At 44.2% G+C, this 19664-nt stretch overlaps 1 protein-coding gene across 1 annotated transcript in view; it reads right to left on the reverse strand.

Annotated features, from left to right (window-relative positions):
• The window catches only part of LOC118771650 (protein O-mannosyl-transferase TMTC2-like), an 84937-nt gene that overhangs the window by 24121 nt on the left and 41152 nt on the right, over nucleotides 1-19664 (reverse strand). Inside the window, exons 3-5 of the mRNA XM_036519658.1 lie at nucleotides 4154-4979; nucleotides 1815-1929; nucleotides 860-945 (exon numbers count right to left, since the gene is read on the reverse strand). Of these exons, the coding sequence (XP_036375551.1) occupies nucleotides 860-945; nucleotides 1815-1929; nucleotides 4154-4979 (1027 nt within the window). The remainder of the gene's footprint in view (nucleotides 1-859; nucleotides 946-1814; nucleotides 1930-4153; nucleotides 4980-19664) is intronic.

Raw genomic sequence — 19664 nt, forward strand, 5'->3', positions numbered from 1 at the left:
CCCTTCCCAGCTCATTTCCACAGTTTCCCTCTAATCATATCCATTAACAGCTAAATGCAATTTGTGCAGAAATGTTTTGCTTGTAAAGAACATTTTGTCACTTCTTTGTCAGTAAATTGGGGAATAACTCAAATTCCACAGCGATCTGGAAATTCCACTCACAAAAGAGGAAGTGAACATCAGTTTCTACACAGTGTCGATGTGCTATTATAGGCACTCCCTGCAGGATAACCTCCTTTGACAGCTTAAAAAAGTTCTTTTTAAACATAGCCTGTTATCAACATCCGACAAGACCTTGAAGTACAGAGGCTGATTCAGAGGCGTCTCAAAGGCAGGATAACTATAAAGGTCTTGCCTTTATTTTAAGAGTGAAGAAATGTCCCAAATTAAACTGCCCTGAATTAAAAGATTTAACAATCATTAGTATCTGCGTAATATAGAGCAGTGAACAACTATCTTGGCTCTTTGTCTGCATTTATAGACGCAAACAATGGAGCCCAATTTCTCACATGACCAGCAGGGTATGAGCATGACATCTGAAGACCAATCCCATCCAGCTTCAACTCTGTTACACCCACAACTGAAAGGAGTTGATAATGGCTTTAAAGCACAAAAGCACCCCTGCAGAGAAGAAGGTGATGGGTAGCGAATTAAAGTGGTGAGAGTGATTAAAACGAAAGCTGAATTACCAACAAACGAAATAACGCAAGGGGGTTTAATCCTCGCAAAAAAAGGACGGAAGTTTCAAGCCGAGCCATTATTTGAGTGGTACGTCTCTCGGTGCTGTGTACGTTATACCAGTCGCTGTGCATGATCACAGGAGCCCGAAATTGGCAGTAAAAAGGGAAGCGATACTTACAAGCTAAAGTTGGCCTGCTCCCAATGGCAAGTTTATAGTAATTCAGCGCCTCGGAGAGCTGGTTGTTTTCCTGTAGCAGCAGGCCTCTGGGACAGAGAAAGGGAGAGGGCCCGAGTCACACTGGTTATTAAGGACAAGCCGTGTGGCACTATCCACCCTCACACAGGCTAAATGGCAGCCCCCTTAATGTGCCGGGAGGAAGACTGCGTGCCGTCTGTGGGGTGGAGGAGACGGAACGCATATCTTCTGAACACGGCTTTAAAGTTTTGCAATGCCAGAGCCGTGAGCCGTAGTATATCACTGGTTGCAGAAGAAAACGGTAAGGCTAACAGGCCGACTCATACAGCTTTAGAATAACGCCATGGCCTGCTCGCTGATACACAGCCACAGAGATAAAATACTTACTGTTCACTTACCGTGTCCCATTAGAACTTTACATTACAGGTCAGCGAGAGCCACAGAGGGAGCTCCCATATACTGGGGGCAGCTCAGCAACTCAGGGCAATTAAACTGTACTCCTCAATGTCACTGTGACTCATGCCATTAAAACCCATATGTGGCTAAGGCAGAAATAACACTGACCATGAGCTTAAATTACTGTATTTGTCAAAGATTTTAATTGTTAGACAAAGTCTATACCTGTATCTGTCAGGTGCACATTCAAGAAGCTTCATCCAGATAGCCAGCTAGTCAAAGGATCAGCCTAGCGTGTGCCATGCCATATGAAAACCCAGAAAACCACTGGCACTTGGGATTAACACCACTGGCACTTGGGGTTAATGTGAGCGTCAGTAGTGTCATCTTCCCCTTGGCTTACAAAGCATGATTAATGGATAAGCACAGAAGCAGGACCCTGGGGGTACAGAGTGGACAGCATCCCCTCTGACACGCTTGGTGATTGATGGTGGAGTTTCAGAGAGCGGTCCTGTTGGGTATGACTCGTTCACACACTCACAGGTTGTACAGCATGTCGGCCATGTTGCTGCGGTAGTGCAGGGCGTTCCTGTAGGCCTGCTCCGCCTCAGCGATCTTGCCCTGGTTCTTCAGGACGTTTCCCAGATTTCCCCATGCTATAATGGTGAGAGAGAGAGAGAGAGAGAGAGAGAGAGAGAGAGAGAGAGAGAGAGAGAGAGAGAGAGAGAGAGAGAGAGAGAGAGAGAGAGAGAGAGAGAGAGAGTGTTCACACATTTACATATTTACAAGTAAGGAAAGACACGGAAATTAATAACCACAAACCCAAACACTAACCACTGAACATGGAAACATAACCCAAACCATACACCGCTAAACACAAAGGGTTAGCACTTCACCTTAGCATGTCATCAGTGTCATTACTTTGCATTCAGAGCCCACCTGCTGTGGCACTCAGATTGCTGTTTATCTTGAAGAAACACATACTACAGTTTACCCTAGAGAGGATCATCAATTTCAGGAGAGAAAAACAATCAGCGGCACCCTGCTGCTCCAGTTTATGCCTTCCTAGCTCTAAGGGTGGCCATTTCTGCCATACCAAAGCGGACAGAGAGAGAGATACAATGAGAATGGCAGACAGACAGGGAGGTAGACAGAGTCAGAGAGACAGAGAGAACGAGAAGGGGATAGAGAGAGAGAAAAAGATAGAAGCACAGACAGGTGGAGGACAGAGAAACAGACAGAGAGGAAGGATTGTTTCGCATAGGACACCTACCAGGTGCAGGCAAGTCATGTGACGTATACGTGTGCGAGATGCACAAAAGAAAATCACACAGAGTTTTACACACAACACAAATTACTGCAAATTACACAAGAGGCAAAGCTTGACACAGAGTGCATGCAGCCTATGAAATGATGTGCCTTTAATATTCTTCCAAGGTCAATAATCCATATCGCACTTAAAAATGGACAGTCCATGATCCATCATAAAGGGTTTTTACAGGCTTTACGCGCTATTAAATCTGATCTATAGCCCGCAGCACAGCATCACTGGGGCTATGCGACAGACTCGAAATTGAACAACCCCCTGCTAAGAGGCTGTTTCTTCTCACTCTCCTGTTGGCTATAAAGGGAGAGATTCCAACAGTGTGTCTTTCAGGCTGAGCCTTTATTAATATATATATATATATATATATATATATATATATATATATATATATATATATATAGTGTGTATGGACATACATAATTCTGCCACAGCTTCTCTTGTATCGCATGCTTATTTATTATTGAACGGTTGGAAGGGAAACTATCCCAAAAGTATACACTCAATGAGACAGAGGGATGTCATTTGCTGTAATAACTGACATTTCCCCTTCATATATAAAATGGACAAGCCAAATGTGCTCTACTGGGAAGGGAACTCTTCCATGTAGTGGCTTTCTAGTTTTTCAGTGCATTTCTGTAGCAGGCTAAGCTTTGCCCCAATGTAATATTTCCAAAGACAAATGAGAATGAACTTTGCATGGGATCAGCCCACATTGACTCTTCACACATATCATGTCACCAGGCCAAGAGCAACACAGATGGCTCTAATGTTGCTTTGTCAGTAAGTGCACAGCTGTGCACTGCTGGATATGTGAAAAGGAAACTAGTGAACACAACTTGTTCCTTCACTTTTAACCATAGACAAATTGTGTATCTCAAAAGTCAGTACAGGTTCAAACAGGCTTGAAGGGAAAAGATTTGTAGGATCCCCTGCTTCATAACTAACAAATATGACACCCCCAGTGAAAAATGCCAAAAAATAACCATCAAAAAAATGAAAGAATAATATATCTCTCGCTCTTTTCTAAAGATTTGCCAAGACGAAGCTGAGACACTGCGCTAGTCAATCTGTCTTTTTTAAATATAGTGTTTCACATGCAGTCCAGACAAACAGGCAATACTTTCCCAGGAGTAAGAGCTCTGAAAGCATTTCCCTCAGAGCTGGCACTGTTAGCAAAGGAAACCTGCTCTTTTGTGCTTTTTCCTACTTTTCTTTCACTTTTCAGGAGAATTGACTGAACTTCCCTTCAAATGGAAAACCCCATGCATATTAAATGTATTTTTATGAGAAGGAATAGGGCCAACTTGAACTGAGATGTCAGTATGCAAAGATACGCATATTTTAAATGCAGTGAATATCCAACACACACAAGTCCTGTTCAAACAGCCATGTTGTGCATGCACTGAATTCTCCTGCGCCTGCACACGGATTGCTAGTCCATCCTAAGCCACGCTGTCATAACTGACACTGCACGACATCCAGTCAAATTCCAAGCCAATGAGAAATCCAGCCAATGGAAGTGGAGGAGGGAGGGAGGGAGGGCCTCGGTTTACCTTTAGCAGGGTTCACGCGTATCCCTGACCTGTACAGCATCTCCTCGTTGTGCCAGTCCTGGTTCCTCAGCACGGTTTTAATGCCGTAGAGAAGAAGCAGAGTGACACTGCAGCAGAGCAGCAGGGCCCTGGAGGACCTCCTCCTCAGTCTGATGAACAGGGCCCTCATGCCCACTGTCACCAGCAGGCAGAAGCCCATGCTGGGGATGTACAGTACTCTCTCCGCAATCACAAAGCCCACGTAGAAGAACAGGTTGGTGGCGGGGAGGAAAGGGATGGACAGCAGCCCCAGGGAGAACACCACCACGTTCTCGGTGGTGGGCGGAGATGTCCTTGGTAGGCAGTGGTTTTTTACACCATTTTCCATGCTAACTGGGGGCACTGACTCGGAGTTCATGTGGTCCGGGGTGGAATGGTAGCTATGCCCATTGGTGCTGGGCTTTCCGTTCGTGACGTGCACTTTCCCATTGGCTTCCTTGACCTTCGCTGGACTCCGAAGGCCAACCCAAGCCAGGAACAGTAATCCCAAATAGAAGGCTATGGTGTGAAGGTTTCTCCAGTCAGAGAAGGTCCTCAGCAAGGGCAGGGCGTCCATTGACCAATCAAAGCTCAGGGTGTCCGGGCACAAGAGCAGCCACACGTTAGCCACGGGCAGGTAGAGAAAGGTCAACGTCCTGGTGAGGAGGCTGGGCGAATCGGCCGCCGGGTTGTCAGAGTTGGAGAAGCTCGGCGGCTTGTTGCCCATCCAGTACAGGCGAGTGATCAGTAGAGCAGCGCCCCAGAAACCCAGCAAACTCAAGCTCAAGAGCAGGTTCAAGTTCTTCCTCTGGAAAAAAAATGAAAACAAACACGTGAGTGAGATTCCGTTTTCAAAGGACCGGAAACAGCACTTAACACAAGCACTGTATGCCATACTGGCCAAAGCAGCCAGCGTAGTTTTCTGGTTGTTTAGTGATTTTCAAAACAAGATGAGCCATACAGTTTATTGGCTTTGGTGTAATCAGGCTAAGGTTCTTACACTGAGCAGAAGGTCGAAGATTATTTCTGCTCTTGAAGATTAACTTGGAACAAGCCGGGCAGGAAAATGAAAGGAAACAAAGCGGCATTTTGCAATGCATATTGGGAACACAAGCCGCAGTCATGCGTAACTTGGTCGACTAAGCGTTTTATGCAGCGCTGGCAAGTGCGTCCAGAAAGTAACAACAACAGCCAGTGATAACAAAGGCTTGTTGCCATGTCCACATCTGAAACATACACGAGAGAACGCCAAGCCACAGGCCAGTTAGGCGCGCGTGAGGCCCCGCATGGACATGAGAAGCCCTTTATGCAGCGTTAACACCTTTTTAGCTCACGTCCAAATACATCATTGTGACAGCTTTATGGTTTCTTCAAGCAGAGCCAAGGACACACACCTCCTTGATACAATTACTTTTCATGGACTAGCGTTAGTCCCTCCCCTCCCCACACACACACAAACACACACACACACACACACACACACGCACGCGCACACGCCTCACACGGGCTTTGAGAAATGGAGTGAGAAAGTCCAATAATACTAATAATAATCTATCAATCATGTCACAGACGTTAAGTTAAGCATATTTGAATGTCCGGCATGCAAGTGGTTATGAATGATGTGAATTTAAAAATCCTGCTGAATCCTTTACACTGACTTATGAAGTTACGCTGAAAAGCAATACTTCATTACTTCCAGCGGAGCGACTGCCCTCACAATGTGTATTTTGGAAGCTTGGTGCTGGTACAAGCATTTATGGTTTCCTTTTGCCAATAACAATAACATAAATAAACAGAAAGCAAAAACCGAATACATTTATGGATCCAGGCAGCGGTCGGTGTTTCCATTACAAGAGGCTTCACAGGATGATGACATCACAGCTGTTCTGCAGCCAAGCACTACACTGCCATATTACTGATGTGTTTACAATAAACAATATCAAGGCAGGCATGACATAAAACCATTCTACCACACCTTTAGCTGTCCCTCTGTATTACATTACATTACGTTACAGTTGTTAAGCAGACACTATTATTCAGAGAAACTACTGATCATATTTGTACTGTATATGTGCAAATGGAACTTACCGTGCGAGAGCAGTGTTGTTGTGGAATAATCAACATTATTTTGCCTGTGATAAAATACATTTTTGCCTGTGATGCAACCTAAGGGACTGTGTCCTCTGAATTAAAAGACCTGCTAACCAAACCCCATTAGAAGACCACGAAATAAAACGCATAAATAAAATAAATCCAATAAAACAGGCAGCTGTCAGCCTAGTTAAGTGGTCCCTATGCCACAGGTTGTTCAGCAGATTTTAAAAGTGTCACAGATGATTTACCGTTTACATTGGGATAAAAACAAGGACTCCCGGCAGGCAAAGAGCATCCGATATACCAAGTAGAGGTGTATTAGTTTTATGTCATTACTCGCAGAGAGAGGGCCTTTGTCCATGGGTGATCATTAAACAGTGTGCCCTTGCCAGCAGGGTATGCTCTACCCAGCTGTCTGTACAGATACTGCTCCCATGAAGGGGAAAATTCCTCAGGCTGTAACTACACCAGGACTCAGCATTCCAGTCACAAAACATGGCGGCTGCTGACATCTCTTCTTCCACTGGCTCCCCCATTTAAACTGTCCGGGGCATGTTTTCTGCAGCCGGGCTGATACTACACAATGCCGGAGGTGTACTATCGATCGCTGTCTTTCCTCTGGTGTGGCATTTTGATCCAGCGAGGACAAAGCAATGCGTTCCCCAGGGAAATCTGCCTGTAAAGGCAACTTTCATTTCATCCCATCAAAGTAGATGTAGTATTGATGCACGGGCCATGCTCACATGACCAAACACAAAGGGTAATACAATTGCACAAGCTTTGCTCCTGAGCGGATGAAACACCAGGGAGAGAACAGCGGGTCTATTCTATAATCAAGCTGTGCAGCAGTTTCGAATGATCCGAGCTGACATCCCCACAAAGAATACGGAGAAGTCCCACTTCCACAGCATGGAGTCTGAGAGTGGAGCGGGGGGCTGATTTTTTTTCTTTTTTCCAGAGTCCTATGGAATGCAGGCTTCGAAGAAAATGAACAGAACCAAAGCAAAACCAGACATGAAAATGGAATAATTCATGTCTCATCACTACCTTAAAATCAGATTAAAAATGCATCTTGATTCATTTTTAAAGACAATGCAAAAAATCCTATATCCTATAGAAATACAGTTTACGCTGTGCTTCAGCAGCCTCCTGTATCCAATGATCAATCAGCACAAGTGTAGCTCTATTCTTTAATGTTTTAGGAAATAAAAACCAACGGTAGTGAGTAACATGAGTACAGAGTACAGAATGCCATTTCTTCACATATGGAGTAAACTAGGGCCAGTGAAGCATCCCTGTAACTCAGGACCGCTTGAGGACCACTTCAGGACTGAACTTCACTCTCTTGGTCACCTAACTATTCCATGGTTTCACCCGGTTGCTAGGATACTGCAATGTGACCGACCCACTCTCTGTCCCCGTTGCATGCTAATTAAAGGATGGTCCAACCTGTGGAGCCGCCTGCCCAGGGAACACCAGAAATAAACAGGACACAGCTGTAAATGTGGCACGGGCGGATGCTTCACCAGGAGCACAGCAGTCACCTGTGTTTTCATGGGACAGGACAGAGTCTAGGAAACAACAACTCTGGGTGAATATCATCCAAGGCATAACCAGCCCAGTTGTTTCAGTTGCATGATCTCTATATAACCTTGTTAAAGCAAAATTTCACTCAAAACTGGATACATCATTACTTACAGACCTCTACAGACACTGGCCCATGATGAATTAACCAATAAACATGGGTCCACCAGGAACTCCAAGTTTCTGGTCAGTGTCTAAAATTGGTCCTCCGCCACAGAGGAAGAGTGAGTAATGATTAGAACATACAGAGCCACACGTAGAGGATGGATGCCAATGTTCAGCCAAACTGCAATCCCCTCTGTCCTTAATACATTTCCCATTAATTTCAGTAAGGTTCAGTGACTCATTCTGTGTAGTCACTGAAAGAGTGTAACAGTTGTAAGGGAAATGAAACACAGCATAACGCATGCCGTTCATCTAAACCTCTTCTGGCAGGAAGACTAAAAACGGTACACTGATCATGATATGTTCTGATAGGGCAAAAAAGTAGGCTGCAGGAAGACTCATAAAAAGTCATTAAAATATGTCAGACTTCCACAGTGATAAATATTAATGTATATATATTAATGTGCCATCCATATTGTAATAATTAATGAATGAATGAATGACAGGGAGTAATACGGCTCTTGTGTAAAAAATGTATATTACATTATAAGTCTCATATAAGCTAAGAACTCCAGTTTGAAGAATAAATAGCACGGTGATTATCATCATCATGAATCATTTCTCATTAACATGAATTTCATCTTGCCTTATCCCAGGTCAGCACACAGCAGGGAAGAGTTCATACTGTAAAGTTCTGAAACTTCAAAGATGAAATGAACTGAAAATTTCTGAACGGGAATGTTAACCCTGCAAATGCTCGAGAGATTTGAATGAGCTAGTGCTTTTTCAGGCAGTGTACAATACACAAATCTTTACATACATGCCATCTGATATTCATTCATTCATTCATTCAAACTTGGGACACATGACCAAACTTTTCTGCCTTCACCACACTTCTCTGCAGCTGCTGACAGGTGACAGTTTGGTGTTTCAATGCAAGTGACACCCAAAGACTCATATGACATCCAGGGGGTAAAGCATGCAGCCCCATCCTCAATTTATCCCTACTGAAAAGCAGTGACAGAGCTGCTTTGATTTGCCATCCAGTTTCCAGGGGAATGCGACCACCTCACCTTCTCATGAGGCTGCTGTTCAAAAACTGTGCAGACCATGTTACGGTTGGTTTCGCTGGAACTCCGCCCACTCTGATCACCATGACAGCGGGCTTGATGCCCTTTCATCATGAACATGAACAGCTGGAATACAGCGCCTCTTACTGCAGCACAAGTGTGATAATCCTCTGCCACGCAGGGAATTCTGGGATGGATCTGCAGCTCTGGTGGTACACTGCCTCTCTCACCCTCCAAGGCCGGGATACTGACATCGCTCCAACCCAAGCAAGAGGATGGGGGGGGGGGGTAAGGTTTGGGGAGTTCCGTGTTTGGACGGAGGCGGAACGCTGACAGTCGCCCGTGAGATGGGCGCAGGCCCTAGGCCAGTCAGGCGCCTGGCAGGTTTTACCCCCGGCTGTGCGGAGACCACCCTCCGACAGGGCACAAGGGCAGGCGAGCTTTCCCGCTGCAGGCGCCAAAGGGCGCCTTGGCGCTTCGCCCACCCGCATTTGCTGTCTGCCCCGGAGACCCGCGAGTGCGAGCCTGTTTATTTTCACATCTGGGCCCCGGCGTTTTATAGACCTGCATGGATTAATGCCTTACAAATTAATCACAAAATAAAACAGATCTTTGAAATAAAAAAAAGAGAACACACTAAATGTGTGGCTTTGCATTGCTGGCACAAACCCTGAATCCAAACAACTCTCGAATCTTGAGCAGAATCATTCAGTAACAGCCGTGCTAAAAAGGCGTTCACGTTTGTGACAGAACGGCTGGCTCAGAAGCGGGGAACATTCATCAGCCGTGGATGGCTGGAACCCCCCCCTATCCTATTCTCTCTTAAGTAAACAAACATGAGCATCCTCCTAATATGCTCCTGGTTTAAATGGCTGACATTCAGCCGCTCCAGTTCAATTATGGGCCCTGCGAGGGGTCCCGATGTGGCCTGCTCCATTGTGCGGGGAGCCGAAGAATGCGGGCTTTGTCCGTAATCCACTTTAGCTTGAAATAAGTGGTTTAATACAATCCCCCCAGGATGCCTCCTTTTTGGATTTTTTTTGTAACTAGTCCAAATCAGTTTAGAACTGAAACAATTTAGCCTTTATGAATCAGGCATGTGGATAAAAGATCCTTGGAGACGAAGTGCGAAGCAGGCTGAATACGTGAATTCCTTTTTTTTTTTTGCACTCAGAATCCTATTCATCTGGACACTTGGGGTGGAAAACTGGCTGGAGGACAATCAAATAAAACGGGATTCACACGATAGACAGGAAAAACATGGTGATTGTTGATCTGTCTGACTTGTGGCTCAGATAAGTGAGACCTGATGGAGCAGCACCTTTCACTTTAAGTGGCTAGTGAACTCCTTTGGACTGTTCTTCCCTAAGTGCTGTCACAGCATAATCTCTTCACAAAGGCAGACAGTGCCATGTAGCAATTAAGAGAAGACTATTATCTGCTGTTGTAACTGGGGTGGGGGGAATCATAATTCATATTTAAGAGCTATTTGCAGCTATGTTTCTTTCAACAGCATCTTTCAACTTCTAATACAACCGGGATCATTCTTTCCACAAAGACTGCAAGATCAATTCCACAGGAACAGTTTAAATGCCCTCTTTCATAGTCGATCGGTGCTGACAAGGTCCATTACAACAAGGTCTGTGCAACTTGTGATTCAGCTCTATAAAAAGGACAAACTCCTTAAGAGAGATGAACTGCAGGCCCGATGTCCACAAGAATCCAAGCTCCACTTGGAGAGACCTGCGGAATCTCTTGCAGCATGACAAAAACCACATCCGTGCACACTCTGAAGTGATATAAAACAAGGCTTCTCAAAAACTTAGAGACTGTGGAGTTTTGCTCCTATTCAGGCTTTGCCAACTAATGAGATATTTACTCTCAGTGCAAACTAACATGAACACTGTGTTTGCCATTGAAAACAGACATTTATGTTAGTAGCATTTTATGTTTGTGTCTCTGGAAAGTTGTGCTGCAGGGCTGGGTGTTATCCTTACAGCACCTTGGACAGCGGCCATCTTACCTGGGCTGTGGAATCTTGGACAGCGTCCATCTCACCTGAGCTCTAGAATCTTGGACAGCATCCATCTCAGCTGGGCTGTAGTATGGCGTCCAACAGACTGGCTGATAATGAACTATGAAGAGCCCCTTGCAGATGAATGAACCTGCATTTGAGTTACAAACTGCCAATCAGCATATTTGGAGAGAAGGTCATCTGTATTCACCATATAGATGAGCAGATAATCTGTGTGGCCTGACGTTAATGTATGTATTGGACTCACGCTACGCATTTGTTCACGGTGAGAATTTGACACGCATTAAAGTGGAATGAAAATAATAGGACAGGGGACTGTGGAGACGAAAAAAGCCCAAATCTTTTAAAACAATGTTTTATTGGAAGTATCCAGTGCAACCAGAGCAGGAGACCTTCCATAAACTGGCTGCCCGTAAATCCCTTCATTTCCTACACTCTCTTGCATTTATTTACTCTGGACTGTCGCACCGTCCGCGTGTGCCGGCGGTTCTGATCTGGTCGGGAGCCGTGTAGCGGGATGGTAATTCGACGTGACTCCGAGAGAGGCCACGGATTTGGCTCTCTTACAGGCGCCTCTGTCCTCGTTCCCTTCCTGGCGATGGGGAGAGGCTTACAGTCTCCTTCCGTGCAGGTCTGCTCCCGTTACGAACATGAGGACGAGCTGTGGGTGGCCTTTCGCGTCACACCGGAGTTGCTACAGAGACGGTGCGCAGAGGAGGCTGGAGGGCGTTCAGACGGTCCGCACCTTGCTGAGATGTCATTTAGCCGTCGTCGTCTAACTTTACTGAGTAGCCGTTGCCTCTCTCGGCTCTGTCATGTGGTTTTGTGCTCGGTGTGTTTTTTTCTTCCTCACCACATCACTGCGACATTACAAGAACGCCGCTGTTTGCCTTGGCTTCCGTCAGCCCGAGAAAACCCAACCAGTACATAAAAGTACATGGTACGTGGCACTACAATTTCGGGAGCAAACGGCTCAGTCCTCCATGGAAATGCTGGAACGTGTGGCAACATGACAGACTCTTGACACTGAAACCCAAAACCGAGATAAACGCATACTTTGGTTAATATGGACCACGACACTGTGTCTGGATCTAGTGAATCTTGGGTCAAATACAGTAATAGAATATACAGTGCCAGTCAAAAGTTTGGACACACCTACTCATAGAAGGGTTTTTCTTTATTTTTACCATTTTCCACATTTTAGAATAATAGTAAGGACATCAAAACCATGGAATAACACAACTGGAATAATGCAGTGACAAAAACATGTCAACTCTTTATTTTAGATTCATCAAAGTAGCCAAGAAATATTTTAAAATTCAACTTTCTTGGCAAGATACATAGGCATCAACTTCACTATTTATATTTGTCTAACAAACAAATTTCAAGCACTTAAGCATAAGTCTTTAGATCAAAATGTCAGTGTCCAAACTTTTGACTGTGTAGCGAAGAGCAAGAGCAGTCACCCCACCCGGCCTGCATGGGCGCGCTTCCCGAAGGGGAGGGCAGTGTGACGGAGTGCCGTCACTACGGTTGAGTATGCGCTCTGACTGCCATACCAACGAGCCCGGCTCTTTGGCGTCGCGGTCAAAGTCGCATGGTTGGTACCCTGCAGACCCAGGTTCAAGGCCGGGTGGGGTGACTGCTCTTGCTCTTCGCTACAGACTGGTACTGTACAGTAGAATATACCCATATAATTTGCAGACTAGCTTAGATCTTCCAAGATGTGATTCTGAGGAAGCACTCTTGACCTCGGATGACCCCTCGCTCTCTCAGTAATCCGGGGATAGCTTTAAGCAGTAAATGCTAGCTATTGCAGTGTGTTGGCGTGGTGATGTTGGCAGCATAGTGGCACCCTCTGTAGTGAGTGCCAGGCTTGACTCAGAGCATCTACATCCTAGGCACTGGTGTGCTTGCAGCTCATTAAACGAAATGTTGTCAACCCAGCCTCTAATTTTAATTACCATCCCAGTGTGGACAGGGGGATTGCTATCATGGTCAAATCATGGGAATTCTTGACAAGGAAAAGTGTAAAATCTAAGATTGTAATTAATATCTGCTACATGTTCTGACACTTTTCTCACTAGAGTAGAAAAACACATGCTCTCGTCAGAACCGAGGAGAACATGCTGGCAGCGTAATTTCACAGACAAGGCAAAGACATGGCAAATAATAAATATTACATTCATCACCTAATACAACACGGGCTGGTCACAACATCACTTCACTAAAACTAATTATTAAAAAAATATTGTCTCCGCCACAGATTAATTACACGGCACACCACAGAGGCCCTTGAAAAAGTATCAAATATTGAGGCATTCATTAAAGATCTCTCCGTTTTAATAAAAAAGCTTCTGAATACACCAGGGACAAGTGGCATATTGTGATCGTGGCCAGAATATTTCCACTGGTTATGATATCTACTCCCTCTCACACCTTTTCCCCTTCCCCTGAATGGGAGAGGCTTTCCATATAAATATCCCCAGGGAGCTTCAGAACTCAATGCACAGCTAGATAGGCATACTCTCACATTCCATTAACCTTTTAGAGGGAAAAATGAGAAAATCATTTTATGGTATAAACAACATTTACTGAAAAATATATATATATATATTATATATATGAGAGAGAGAGAGAAATAAATATTGTACAGTCTGCTGTCCTGACACTGGTAAAGTCTCACAAACTTCTCCTGCAGAACAGTACTGGCTCTCAAAAGTTACTGGCAGTGGTTTTGTTGCACTGCTGTGATAATTACCGCAGTTTGTCACAATGTAGAAATGAGCGATGGGTGCAGGTTGCACAGCCCCTGCTCGGGCTGCCGGCTGCTTAGAATGAAAGGATATGAGCTGCAGCTCAACAATAAAGCCTTCCAAAAGAAAAACAGCTGTGGCTCGTCGCTCAATCTTTAAGGTCTCTATTAAGAGACAGAGCGAAATCCCCACCGACTGATCACAGACATGCGATGAGAATAAGTCAAACTCTGAGGTCTCTGATAAGGGACAGAGCTCAATCCTGTGTGACTGAGCATAGAGATAAGCTGAGAATAAGTCAAATTATGAAAAAATTCTCCGACCATCCATCAAGTAGCCATGGCAGTTACAATGTCAAGCATGCTGTTAAACTGCGTTGAGAAATATGTGTATGAGGCAATGTGAATAGGATTTCCCTGGTGGGTAATCAGAAAAAAAGTATGGTCCCGTATGGAGTGCCATGTAAGTCCTGTGACATAAATCCCCCCTACCAACACACACACACACACACACACACACACACACACACACACACACACACAGATCCACCAGCTGGTGGTTTGAGAGCAGTGAGAGGAACATGACAACAGCAGTGGGACGCGGGTGGAGTGGGGAGTGATGAATCACTCCATACCCCATAACACCATACACACCACACGCCCTCACTCCTAACCAATGTGTGTACATGGGTATACGTGTGTGTGTGTGTGTGTGTGTGTGTGTGTGAGACAGAGAGGGTAAGTGTGTGTACTTGTTCCTGTTTTGCTTGCGCTTTTAACATTCCGCAGCTGTCACCCAATTGGTCATTTCCTGGAACAATTGATTTTAGAGTGATTAAAGGCTGTTTTCTTTTCATGAACCATGCACCTCCAGCCAATGTTAGGGGAAGACACACAAACCACACTGCTCTCCACTATTCCCAAGCATAGCAGGTTTTTGGAAAATGGAAGGAGGAGTGTGCTCACAAATCAAACATACAAACTAAAAATGCATGCATGCTGACGCTGCAGTCAACAAATCAACAAAAAGACTGAACGTCTCAAAGACTGAAGCTGAAGGCCTCGCTCCAAATTTAGAGTGCCTGTATTTGGAACTGCTTGTCTGTCTTTGGCCTGTACCCTAGTAATTCCACTGCATTTCAGTTTCACCTTTACACTGAATAGCAAACTTAAGCAAGTTCAAGTTTACTTAGAATTATGAGAGTTTGCTGAAATTAACAAGGACTGTGCATGTACAGGTATCATTAAAAACTGTTTGTGCAGAAGTGCCCGCTAGCGAGCCCGTCGACAGGCTCACGACTTTGTAAAAAACATGCAGTCATTTCCATCGTAACCGGAACGTAATATTCTTGAACTCTTAGCGACCACAAAATGTAAAGTTTTCAGATAACTAGTGTTATAGTGTAGTAGTACAAATCGTTCGAAAATGAACATAAACTTGGATCTGTTAAGGGTGCTAAGGCCTTGTACTTAGGTTTGCGGGTGAGTGAGCTCTCTGTTCCAGAGCTGACACCTCACATTCGATACGCATCAGGTTTGCCTCTCCTCATGGGGAGGAAGAACAGTGACCGTCTCACTTCCCATTGGCTGACAGGTGATACTGCCATTACTATGGGTGACCCTGCTGACAGACCACACTCTCTGTGCAGCCTCCTTTCAGTCTAAACTCCATATCTCTGAGGATATGTGAGCGAAATAACAGTATTTACACTGCTAAGACAGCGTGAGAAAAGTATCAGCTCCCAGAGGTGTTAAAAATCATGTAGATGCACACAGATATGTTTATAAAACACCCAAAATGAGAAGCTAAATTTTTTTTTGATGAACTGAGACTTCCAACTCATCCATTAAAAATGGGATCTGATGTATGAAGTTTGGATTCAGTCTAATTCAGTTAATATATTTTTTAAAAAGATTTGCTATGCTGTTGCATTATTACACAAAGTCAAAGCTCCAGCCAGTACATCTCTGGGCTAGGATGGTGTTCAGAGTGAAGGTGGGGCAGGTGTGCAGCAGCCAGAGAGAAGACTGGCTCAGCATCTATTATGAGCCAAACAGAGCATGCAGCAACCATCTGGGCTGCACAGAACATCAGTAATACATCACACAGCAACAACCTGTCAGCTCTGCACACACGACCCTCGCTGTGTACCGCACACACCTTTGAGCCTGCCTGCCCCACACCTCCTTTGGTGAGGACACCTCTCCAGGTCTGCTTCAAAGGCTGTCACCATTAAAAGCACCATCAGTCTGGGACTGGGAAACTAGTCAGATTACACGAGTTAACTTGTGATATGGCTTGAATGGTGTTAAGCTCACACTGACTGGTCTGGGAGTGTTGTTAGCCTGGTCTGACACTGTTGCTCATCTAACCTGAATGGATACACTTATAAGAGTGTCTGGTAAATGCATATAATGTACTGTAACGTAATGTACTGTAATGTAATGAAAACAGGATCAAATACTTCATCCTCTTCTAAAATTGGATTTGACATGCATCTGTTTGAACATGGAAGAGCAATCTCAGTGTGCCAACATGTTTACCCCTACACAATGGAGGTAAGCAGATCTTATCTGCCCTGTTTTTAAAACTGCTGATGTAATACCGTCTTTATGATCCAACAAGCAATGCAACTTTTGTTGTGGAAAAAAACATAATAGCCAGGAATGGACATTTTACTACAAATCATTAATGAGTAAACCTCCACAGCCCATATTCTAAAACAATAGCATATTTGGCAAGATATGTGTGCTGATTATATTTTACTGTAGGATCTGCTATGTAAAATAAATCTGTTGCTCTGAGCCACACACAGAACATTAGGTCATAAAATGCATATTCCACACAGCATAGCAAATAACTATGGCATAAATATACTGCCAGTTAGCAATCTTGCATTGTCTTTGTCTAACATTTACGTGGGATTTGCATACTTCCATAAAAGATTAAATAGCAATTTCCAGACTGACTTTGTGTTCTTGTATTACTTGTAAAACCCACAAAGCAGATCTCCACATGTTGTAAGAGTAATGTTTGCAGAGCAAAGGTGCTTTGGTATTCATCTGAAAATACTTAACAACGGCTATTAGCATTGGGGTGATTCAAAGTTCACTTGGCATGTACCTGCAGTAATCAATTTTAATATCAAATTTTATCTAATTTCCTTTTTCAGAATTCAATGTAAAAGCCAAGCCTGCTTTTAGTTATACCTTCTATTATCATAGCTGGACTCATGGTACTAATGTTACAAACTAAGACTTCCTTTACTCTGATAATGATAGCAATCAATAGTTAAATAAAGCTCTAAAAACACATTTAGTCTTTTAAAAGTTATGGAGGGTCCATGAACAGATGTAGCTGAAAGTACTAAGTCAGTGCATCCTGCTTTTCAGAGCACTAGCGCTTAAACCGGCATGTACAGCAAGTAAATGAAGACATTCTCAGCTTGACCCTCTGCATAAATAACCTGCATATTTCAACACCCCTGATAAAAATAATTCACAAGTAAATCTACTTCTAAATTCCAGAGCGGTGTGTAAATTATAAAAGTGACAGATGACCTGGGCTAATATGCCCATATACACCTCAGCTGTTGGTCACTGGCGGGGTCAACAGTGATGTGCAACAGAGAAATATATGAACGTCTAGAGTCTGACACAGTTCAAAACCAGCTGACCATGTGATTCTGGCTGGGAAATGCTACGGACCGCAAACTGCTCTGACAGCCAATGTTATTACACTTGTAAGGTCAATTATGGCTGGATTGAGATATTCCCGGTTGTTTGTTAGCAGGAACAACCACAGGCCAAGAAGCAGCAATAGCATGTTGGGAAAAGAGAAAAAAAGTCAAGTGTTTGGGTGCCAAAGTTAATTGAAAACAGTGCTTTTAGCATATGTCTTGCCTATTGAGGTCACTCTGCTGTAAGTTTAAAAAGAAAAGTGGGCAGGAGGTGGGAATGCATCCCCATAGCAGACAGCTCTCCCCCAGACACTCCTAAAAACCCTCTAATAGCAGCTTCAGGAGCACACACTGCCAAAGGGGCTGGAGATTGCTGCTAACCCAGCAACGAACGACCCACTTCTGTGTGTCTTACACACACACACACACACACACACACACACACACACACACACCAATTTCCCCATGCAGAAACTCAACAGCAACTCCTCTTTGAGTGCATGTCACTCATCAGGATCCAGGGACACAATATGTCCTATTTCTGTTCTGAGACACTGTGTCCCTGATGGGGAGGCGGCGTTAAATTCCCAGAGAGGGTGAAGACGAATTCGTCGACATGTCCGTATCTCCAGCACATCGTTTTTATATCCACTTCCAAGCCAAGAACGTCTCCTGGTATCTAGCCATGCTGTCCCAGCTCCTCTGCAGCTATTGTTACATCTGTGGCAAAGGGCCCAGCCCATGTGGTCTTCTGCAGACTCCAGTGCTTTTACAGAAAAATGACAGAGAAATGAGTGAGCCCTTTCTGTGCGAGATAAAAATGAACTCTACCTCATTCCTTGACTGTCTTGCATTGTGATATACAGGTGGGTCATGGGTGTTTTGTTCTTCAAAGGCAACAATATAGCAATAAAAATGAAAGGGAAGACGTACTGTCTCTGTCTCTCTCCATTCTCTTTGGCTACATTCCCACTGTTCTCCCTTTAACACATAAGCTTCAGCATCTGTGTTTTTGAAAACTTTGGGCAAAAAAACCTCCCAAAACTAAATTCAAGTGAATCAAAAGCCTCTCATATCACTCAAGAGTTCATAAAATTCCACATTAATGAACCATCAGCACATCTACCTGTAACGCACTTGTTAAATAAAGTCACTAATGAAAGTGCATGGCAGTACATCATTTTAACAGCACTGGAAGTAGCATAAATAAATACATTAGCAGTTGTCTTGGCTCAACTGCCCGCAACTGTTGACTCAGCATTTCAGATGCCTGCTGTTGAGAATGCACACCTGCAATTTCCAAGCCATGCAAACAAATACACATTGCACTCATTAAAGACTGGAAGAAAACAAAGGCGAATTGTTTGGCATTGACCTGATATTTCCAATATAGACTGCTGTACTCAACACTGTACAACTAAGTGTCATTGGGGGAGTCACTTGGTCATTCAGCCAATCAGTAAGTCGGTCGATCAGCGAGAGGAACTGTACTATTCCTAAGGCCCGCTTCCTGTACTCACAGCCGAAAACAGCTGGTGGAAATTACGCATTCACCACTTCAGACGAAATGTATCATTCAATAAACAACCCATGTTTTGTGAATGTGACGGGTGTGACCTTAAAACACCTGATTTTGCAACATGCAGTTTGCATATATATAACAGGGAAGAGCAGTGGCTTGAAGAGCCATCAGAAGAAAGAAAGGTCAGTAAGAATTAGTACATGAACAGCAGGTCTAACAGATGACCTAGAAAACAGCAAGGTTGTGGACAGGGACAGTATTTGATCCTTTTTCTGTGAATAACAATCATGTGAATGTGACATTTGAAAGATGCAGGAGGGTTAGCAGAGCAAGTGAGCGTACACCTGGAATATGAAGTGTGCTGTTCCTTTACAGTTAACAGGTATTTTGGTGACTTGTTCAGCTCCCTTCAAAATGAGGCCAGCGTAAGTCCAGCGTGTCCTCTGGCAGGAGTGCAAAGGCAGGCTTACAAAAGCTCCCTCTCAAAACCACAAATTATACACAGCCAGCCAAAGGACTACCTGGGGAAAAATGTAAAAAGTTTACAAGGGGGCAAAGGGTCACGTTGCACGCTACTCTCTAAAATCAGTGAAGCGATAACAAGATCTGCAGGTTAGCAGAGATCGTAAACCAAGATTAGTGACTATG

Source organism: Megalops cyprinoides, chromosome 25 (genome assembly GCF_013368585.1).
Source record: "Megalops cyprinoides isolate fMegCyp1 chromosome 25, fMegCyp1.pri, whole genome shotgun sequence".
Taxonomy (NCBI): domain Eukaryota; kingdom Metazoa; phylum Chordata; class Actinopteri; order Elopiformes; family Megalopidae; genus Megalops; species Megalops cyprinoides.